At 42.4% G+C, this 9,330-nt stretch overlaps 1 protein-coding gene across 1 annotated transcript; it reads right to left on the bottom strand.

Moving 5' to 3' along the window:
* Window positions 1–2,387: 2,387 nt before the first annotated feature.
* Window positions 2,388–5,630, bottom strand: ID3 (inhibitor of DNA binding 3, HLH protein). The gene is made up of 3 exons (XM_039334295.1): window positions 5,146–5,630; window positions 3,967–4,037; window positions 2,388–3,260 (listed from the first exon to the last, which is right to left on the bottom strand). Exons 1-2 carry the CDS (start codon window positions 5,467–5,469, stop codon window positions 3,978–3,980), a joined length of 384 nt encoding a protein of 127 aa, XP_039190229.1. The 5' UTR covers window positions 5,470–5,630; the 3' UTR covers window positions 2,388–3,260; window positions 3,967–3,977.
* Window positions 5,631–9,330: the final 3,700 nt, after the last annotated feature.

The following is a 9,330-nucleotide window of genomic DNA, read 5'->3' on the forward strand; positions in this document are numbered from 1 at the left end:
CTTTCTCCTTAGTAGCAGGCCATAGGGCAGCATTTCTCAACCTCTTGCAAGCTGGGGAATTCTGGGCGTTGGAAGTCCACAAGTCTTAAAAGTGGTGAGACACTGCTGTAAACCAATCACTAATATTGGCGGGGTGAGGCTGGAGAAGGTGTTCAGCCTTCTTATCCTCTCCTAACATTGCCAAACATTTTTGAACTATTGTGTGCCTAAATTCCTTCCTTGCACAAACAGTTTTCTGGGAATGCCTACACATCACACTTCAGTATTGCCATTATAAAGACAACCAACATAGCATTGGACTATTTCATATTGCAGAGTAAAATTTTTGTCCTCTAGTCTAAACCAAGCAAGGGTCCCCAAACTTGGCAACTTTTAAGACATATGGAAACTCTGAGAGTTGAAGTCCACAAGTCTTAAGCTGCCAAGTGCTCTAAATCAATTTGGGGGCAAATTTAAAAATAAAAAAACACAATATGGCATCCTTGCTGGGTTTCTACCACTCCAGGATGTTTTTAACCCAGGATCTGTAGTTCATTTTCACCACAGGGCATTTAGGATCCTTGGCAACTGGTATCACAGCAAAACCACTTGCACTGAATGGCTCTTTGTAGTTGGTTCTAATAACTCCTGGCCAAACACCAAACATAAATGGAAATTATTAGATGTCTTCAGGCATCTTCAACTTATTTTTGCAGCCTAATATATGCAGAACCCTTCAGAAGTAATACTATAGATGGCCTGCTCACCTATCACACGCTCCTGGATTCACACAACAGACTGAGGTATACCCATGTAACTTTATCCTAGGTGAATTGCTTTAAATGCAACTCAGTAGGCAACATCCTGTCACCTGCCTTGTCCACCCTATTGCACCATTACTTTAAGCATTATATACTGTAGCTTATTACTGCTCTAAGCTTACAAGAGGATGAGGAAAAAAGAACCAGCAAATATCCTGGCATTACCATTTAAGAAAGACCTGTTGAATACTAGCCCACTTTGTAACACAACTACATATCATAACATTTTAAATGTAACCTCTACTTCTCTACCTATATGGCCCAGATCACAGATCACACTATACAACAATATTTATTAATTAACATTTATACCTCTCCTTTTCTCTGGAAGCTTATGGTGCAGATTCTGGGTCCTGGCCTATTTTAAATGCTCTGAAAAAAGTGACTTATGATCATTTTTCACACTTATGACCATCACAGGATCCCCAGGGTCACATCATCAAAATTCAGATGCTTGACAACTGGCCCATATTTATGACGTTGCAGTGTCCTAGTGTCAGGTGATCCCCTTTTGCGACCTTCTTACAAGCGACGTCAATGGGCAAGCCAGATTCACTAAACAACCATGTTACTAAATTAACAATTGCAGTGATTCACTTAACAATTGTGGCAAGAAAAGTCTTAAGTGAGAAACACATTTCTCACTTCACAACTTAAATTATGGGCTCAATTATGGTCATAAGTTGAGGACTACCTGTACAAATCTGCAAGATGGGTTATGTGTAGTGACTCCAAACATTAGTGAAGCCAAATCTCCAAGCAGGCTTAGCATTATATAGGCTTGCTTCACTGTGGTTCAATTAAGCCAGGTTGCACATTATACCATAAACTTTTTTCCCAGAAACAAGCAGAATTCACTCCCATGCCAGGCTAAAATAAAAGCCATATTATGGCTAGCAGAATACATGTAAGTTGCATACTCAACCAGGAGGCAAATCCCAAATTTGTCAATGTCACTTTTAACTCTTGCAGGTATCAATCTGCCTTCCACTTGCACATTCACAATACCGGATTTTGGGGGGGGGGGGGAATCTTAGAAACATAAATCTAAATTCTAAATCCAGATAGATTTGTTGCTCAATATTGGTTGAGAAATTTTCAACCTGTTCCCTAGAGAGATCATATTATTTTCTAATATTAAAGTACTTTATTGGCCAATTTAAATTTGCATGAAGCTCTATTTGGCAATTTTATGCTAATGCCCTAATAACACAAAGTGTTCCTCCTTGCCAAAAATGTCTTTTATTGCAATCAGCAAAAGCTGAAACTGCTCTAAATCTTTTCTCAGATTGGCTGCTTCCCAATTTTAAGGCCAGCATTTTAAATTTGGGAGTTCAAATCATTTTTAAAATAATTACCAATGGAACTATAATTGATCCAGGAAGTTACAATTTACAGTGATTATGGTGCCTTTGGAAGATTCTCTTCTTCAGCATCCAGCAGAATGAAACAATTGCGCTACATTAAAATACTGACTTAAACATCAGTATGAAAAATTACGTGATCAAGCTATATTTGGATGTGTCCATGCATGTTAAGTTAGTCTTTCCTCCCTCTCAAAAAAAAAAAAACCTGTAAAAATTTCCAAAGAATTTAAAAAAGTTTAAAATTTATTAAGAAACTTTTATAAAAAGTTTTTTTTTTACAAAGCAAGTACAATTCTCGGAAACAGAAATTCACCTTCCTGCCAAAAAAAGGTACGTATGTCATCTCTATTATAGAGTTCAACAATTTTAACTCATGAGGCTCAACCAACCTCAAGTGAGTTCAATTTTCATAGTCTTACATCCCTTCCCAGCCCCCGCCCCAAACTGACATTAAAAAACTATAATCCAAAATATACAAACAAGCTGAGTTATCTGCGATTTTTTTTTTTGCTTCATTTTTTTTAAAAAAGAGCAAAAAACATCTCTCTCCATAAACCTCTACACCAAAGCATTGCAACTGTGGAAGAATGAAATCCACATTCTTTTAGCTCTCTTCAGCCCAAACAATGGGCAGTACAAATCTGATGGCTCAAGAGGGTTTTTTCCCCCTTTCTTCTACCTTTGCCAAAAAACTGCTTTAGGATACCAAATTCCTTCTTGTGCAAGGCAGCAATCCAATGAATGAGTAATTTGACAATAAAAGGCAAGATGCTTTCCCCAGCACCCCCAGTCCTGGCCTGCAGAGTTTCTTGTTTTCAGGCTGATGGAAGATAAAAGTAACACAAGTTTGTTTGTTTTTTTTAAAAAAGTTGTTATTGGAAGACCCAGTGGAGAAATTGCCTTGGGTGATCTCGTTCTGCAGTTTATCTGGAAGATAAAGGCACAGGAGGGAGGTCCGTCCGTCCATTAGGGATGCCCAGTTTTGGAACAGCTGATTCTTTCTCCAGTCAAGGTCTTAATTTTCCTTCTTTCTTTTTTCCTCCCCCTTTCTTTCGCTGGAGAGAACCCAGTGTCAGGATCCCACACCTGCAGCCTGAATGGGTGGGGAAGAAAAGCTCTTGTCAGTTTGAGCAACAGATCAGAGGCAGGTCTGCAGACAGCCTGGCGCCTGGAAGGAAACTTTTATGTACCTCCAGCTGATAAGGAATCAGCCGCCAATACTCAAGCTGGGGGCTGGCTAATTGGCACCAAAACAACCAAAAGGAATGGGGGGAGGAAGGCAGGAGGGGCCAAAAGGCAGAGAGCCACAGGCTCTTCTCTTTCGGAACTCTCTGCAGATGGATCTAAAATTACAGATTCCAGGGAGAGCGGGGAACAACTGTAGAGCTGTGTCTTCCTGACTACCAAAGGGAGGGGGGGAGGAGAGAGAGGGAAAGCGGGGCGAGTGCAGAGTGCCTCTTGATTCACTCATTTCAACAGGGCTGTTTAAGCAGCTGCAGAGACTTAAAGCTATTAAAAGAATGACATTGTAAAAATAATGACTCCATTTACAGGCAAAAAAAAACCTGAAAGCCCAAGCTGCTGCAGAATTGGCAGCAGGAACAAGGGGCATAAAAGACACATTCTCTTAGCATGAGAGGAGTCATATAAGGCTACTGTGGGTAACCTAGTTTCCAAGCCAGCAAGCCCTTAAAACAAGGCTTCCTCCTTTTGTAGGATTCCAAGAGGTTTTCATGGCTAAAGGGAGGAGGGATCGAGAAGGGATGAGCTAGGAGGTCTTACGCGCAAGTTGGCTGTACCTGTTAAGCCTTTAGTGGTGGCAAAGGGTTCTTTCCTCCTTTGAGCAGAGTTCCGATGCAAGTTCAGCTGCCTTTGGAGAAGATGAGAAGAAATATTGACTAAATTTTTAAATATAGTACCAGGTTCTTCAAAGGTCAATTTTCAGACTCTTAGGCCTATTTTTTATTTCCCCACTGCTACTCTCTCTGCCAATACCTCCAATTTGCTACAGGCTTTTTGAAAAAGGATTTAGGATTCTAGGTCGCTCTCTCTACCGGATGAACCCACTGGTTGAATGGAATCAATATTTCAAATCCTGTATTTACTCATAATTAACCCATTTTGAAGTATCACAAAAGACCCTGGGTTCCAAACAAAGGAGTGTTTGAAAACACCTAGATTTTTTTTATGGGGCTTCCTATGAAAGAAAACATCAGCAGTAATCACCCTCAATGCATCTTACTCTCAAGTAAGTCAGCTTTCAATGAGGTCTGTTCCTTGGAACCAGTTGTGTAAATCTTTGGCTTTTTGTTAAAGATTTCAGACTCAAGATCGCAAAGCCAAATTTGCTGTTCTTGTACTTCCTTCGTAGGGATCCACTTTTCTGGGGCCAAATTTTAATCCAGTTTTGGATGGATTGCGAGTGGCTCCCTCATTTCCACCTCCCCACCCCAGACAAGCCTGAACGCTGAAGTTGTAATTTATAATAGAACTTAACAAAAATTCAAGGAAACGAACTAAGTTTAGTGGATGCTCAAATTTATGCAGGCAAGTGGAAGTCCTCAGCGCCTTTTCCCCCTCGCCCAAATAAATTTCTTAGGGTTTTTGTTCCAGACAAGCCCGGGATATGAACCTCGCCCCCTCCACCAACGAAGCGGCTCTTCTTGACCCAGTGGCGCGCGTGGGGACCGGCGCAAACTGCTGCTAGAAGCCGTTCAAGCTATCATCTGGCGGCGTCAGTGAGGAGCCCAGTGGGCGAACCCCCACATTATAGTACAACTGTCCATCATCCCGAGGACGATGGGTGTTGTAGTTCGACGAGCCAGCGTGATTGATAGGGAAGAGCAACAAGGTCGAGGAATGACTAGTCTGGGGCGCACTCTTACCCTTAACGCACTAAGCCTCCACTCCCTACCTTGCGTGGCTCTTTTCTATCCCCTCCCCGCCACCCTTGTAGGGTTGCCGCCTTCCTTCCTTACTTTTAAGGAGAGCAGAGAAGCCTCGGTCGAGGGATCCTGCCCCTTCTTCGCCTGCTCCTCTAGCACGATCTGGAGATCGAAGATGTAATCGATGACGTGTTGCAAGATTTCCACCTGGCTGACTTTACTGCCTTGCGGAATGCCAGGCACCAACTCACGCAGCTTCGAGTAGCAATCGTTCATGTCGTAGAGAATGCTCATCGGTTCCTCCAGAGCGGGGCTCTTGTTACTGCTGCCCCGGGCGATGGCGAGGCTCTGATCCGAGACGCAGCACACGGCTTCGTAGCAGCTCCTGACGGACCGCACCGGGCTGATAGCTTTCATGCTGGATGGGGAGGACGGGCGGAGAAGCGGGGCAGGCGAGGAAATGCAACCAGGCCACGGCCAACGAGGCGGAGGAAGGCTGTCCGCCGAGATCTCCTACCAGGATCTGCTCTAAGACACTTTTTTGCCCGCAAAGCGCCAGCGCTGACAGCGGCGCTTTTTGTCTTATCTGGCCCCGGCCCCTCCTCTTTATACAAATGAGGCCGGAGCGCCCGCCCCCTCCGATGACAGCGAAAAGGTTGGAATGGAACGTTTGCAAGGCGGCTCAACAGCCAAACAGGTTTCTATTGGCTTCGGCGGACACCACATAGCCAAGGACATCAAAGGAATGAGGAAGCTCTGATTGCAAAGAGGGCGGGGCTAGCCATCAAACGGCGCTTCCCTCCTTCCCCCTCCCCCCATGCCGCTTCCATTCAGTGAAGTCCAGCTATATTCAAAAGATACGTCGATCGCATCTTCCCCTCTCCTTTTTCATTAAAATAATGATTAGGGGGTGGGGAATGGAGCAGAGAGGGGCGCCAGATACTTAGACCATAGAAAACGGCCAGATTCCCCCCTTTCTGCCTTCCTCTTTTCGCCTAATCTTTCATCGTTTAAAAGCTAAAGCGTTTCCCAAGGTTTTGCATCTCTTCCCCCCCCCCACCTCATCATTGGGGGAGGCAAACTTGTACGGACTTAGTGCCGCCTTGTTCCTCAATTTGCTACTCATATGACCTCCAGACTTTCTGGCGTCAGGAATTATCTTGTGACCAAGTTTTTTTTTAAAAAAAGAAAAAAGAAAAGAAAGAAAATTAATTGCGGGGAAAGCTGAGGTTATGATGGAGAAAACAGATTGGGTCCCAAAGTAATGATAGTGGAAACCCGAGTTTCTGTGGTGTGAGAGTGCAGTGAAAGTGGGAATTGCACACAAAAATCTTTTGTTTGACAAATAAATGCCCCAGGGGGAAGAACGGCTGAGAGATTTTAGCTTTTAGCAAGCGGCTAGTTAGCTTTTAGCAACCAGTTTTTTTTTTTTTATCCTTGGGAAAAAAAAGTGAAACTATAAGATGAACTGGAAGATAAACTGGCACAAAATAATCTGACACAAATCTAAGTCTCTTGCCTATATTTCTAAATAATACACATGCCTCCTTTCTCTAATGCCCCATGATGCGTGCTCTGATCACCCCAATCATTTCCAAATATGCAGATAAATTTTGTTTACTTAAGGTTGCTAACCTCTCACACACCTATCAGGTGGCCAAATATCTTCACCAAGTTATACAACTGTTTTACTGTCCTATTAATTTTTTTCCTTTCCCAATAACAAACTGTTGCCTTCTGTTTGGTCAAATACCATAATAGAGTTTCTTGATTTGATCTGATACATATGCCAATGAATTATCATAAATTATGAATTATTTGAATATAGGGGATATAATGAATAGTAGATTCTTATTTTGAAACAAGCTATTGTCTATTTAACAAGACATCACCCTAAGCCCACATGGGTGATTTCATTCAATAGGGTTCCCCAAAAACATTATGGTTAAGCTCTAGGGTGGTTTGAACAAACCATGTGTTCAATCAATCAGAATAGAGCTGAAAGGGACCTTGGAGATCTTCTAGTTCAACCCTATACAGTTTGAGATAAGTGGCTGTCCAGTCTCTTCTTAAACACCTCCAGTGATGAAGCACCCACAACTTCTGAAGGCAAACCATTCCATTGGTTAATTGTTCTCAATGTTAGGAACTTTCTCTTCAATTCCAGGTTGCTTCTCTCCTTGGTTAGTTTCCATCCGTTGTTTCTTGTCTTGCTTTCTAGTACTTTGGAAAATAAGTTGATCCCCCTCTTCTTTGTAGCAGCCCCTCAAATACTAGCCTATTGTGATCCTACTGTTTTTAACCAAAGCTAAGTAAGCCTTCTGCTTGCAAGATGACTGGAATGTCACCAGAAGTGAACCATTCTAATGGGGGGAGGGGAAACAATAGCAACTTGGCAAGCTAATGCTGGACATCTTTTAAGATCTGTCAGCCCACTGGGTATCATGTACGGTAGTTCATATTCACACCCCACAGTCCTCCAGATATATAAGATTTTAATTTCCATAAACCCCAGGAACTACCATGCAGGTTGGGAATTACAGGAGATGATCCATCACAGCTGGAGGGTACCAGGTTGGGAAAAGAGAACACGGGAGTCTGCAAAGATGGTTTGTTTATTGTCAAGCTAAAATTGCATTCATCAATGCTCATTTTTTAAAAAAAATACATCGATCAACTGCAAGCAGACTTTTGGAATTTTATGTATTTGTTAGGTACTATGACACCCACCAGTGTCTGGGAGATTGTTCTAGTGCACATGTTCTTTATGATAGGAGTCCCCAACCCAACTGGTGTGGCAGATTAGTATAAGCGTGGCCTGTTAGGAACAGGGTCAGGCAAGCAGTGGGGAAGCGAGTGAAGCTTCATCTATGCATGCGCAGGATCTAATTTGTGCATGAAAACATCTCCCCTGGGTCTTTCATGAAAAAAATATCTTCCATGAAACCGGTCCCTGGTTCCAGAAAGGTTGGAGACTGCTGCTTTAAGTAGCTTTAAACCTCTTGAGCATCATCACTTTATTTCAAAAAGGGATCTGCTGACTTTAAAAGTGTGAAAACCCTTTTCCTACTCTTCCCTTATGATTGGGAATTCAGAGATGTCATCTGTGACCCACTAGATGAAGGAAGTCTTTACCACCCTAATACTCAGCTTGCATTGCAGGCCCATTCTCTGGATGAGAAAACTGAGGCTAAATTTGCAGGTTATGTTTCAGGATATTTGGAAACTTGATTGCCCATACAGGTGGTCCTCGGCTTACAACAGTTCATTTAATGATCATTCAAAGTTACAATGTCTCTGAAAAATAGTGGCTTTTTCACACATATGACTTTTACAGCATTCCCCATGGTCACATGATCAAAATTTGGATGTTTGTTAACTGATTCATATTTATGACAGTTGCAGTGTTCCGGGATCACGTGATCACCTTTTGTGACCACCTGACAAGCAAAGTCAATGGGGAAGCCAGGTTTACTTAACAACTGTGTTACTAACTTAACAACTGCAGTGATTCACTTAACAACTGTGGCAAGAAGATTGTAAAATGGGGCACAACTCAATTGTCTCACTTAGCAATCAGCGAATGTTGGGTCCAACAGTGGTAGTACATGGAGGACCACCTATAAAGGTAGAGGGAGTATGTTACAAGTTTGTTTCAGTCTTGTCAAAGTGATGTTTGGGCTTCAATCTTGCAAGCTGATACCAAGCGGGAAAATCTAGTGAATTGCCATGGGACCGGCAGTTACAGAATTCCCCTCACCAAACAAACAAACAAATAAATAAATAAATAAATGTTGTTTAATGTACACAGGTATCTATCACAACCTTACTTTGTGTTGTATGCATTCGTCTGGTTATACTGAAAATATCCCATCAGCTCCTGAGGGAAAGTCACAAAGGCATCCATCCACTTTTTTCTGTTGAGAGCTGCATCCCAGGAGCTGGGAGGGATGATAAAGCAGCATTCTTGTAAATGGAGAATGAACTCTCCCCCCCTCCCCCCCCCGCCACAAATCCATAGAGTTGTAGTATGTTTTGTTAAGGACATTTGACTAGTTTCAAATATACCTATGCCAAAAATGAATTGACTCAGCTTTCCAATGTAGAAAGTATATAGGTGGTCCTCAACGTACAAGCTCAATTGAACCAAAATTTCTGCTGCCAAAATTTGGTAAGTAGGTTTTACCCTGTTTTATGACTTTTTTGCCGCAGTTGTTAAATGAATCACTGCAGTTGTTATGGTAGTAAAGTTTTGATTGTCAGAAGGCTCCCTAGACA

The sequence above is a fragment of the Crotalus tigris genome, unplaced genomic scaffold, assembly GCF_016545835.1.
Source record: "Crotalus tigris isolate CLP2741 ecotype Arizona unplaced genomic scaffold, ASM1654583v1 scf7180000017628.32516253702:7417878, whole genome shotgun sequence".
Lineage (NCBI taxonomy): Eukaryota > Metazoa > Chordata > Lepidosauria > Squamata > Viperidae > Crotalus > Crotalus tigris.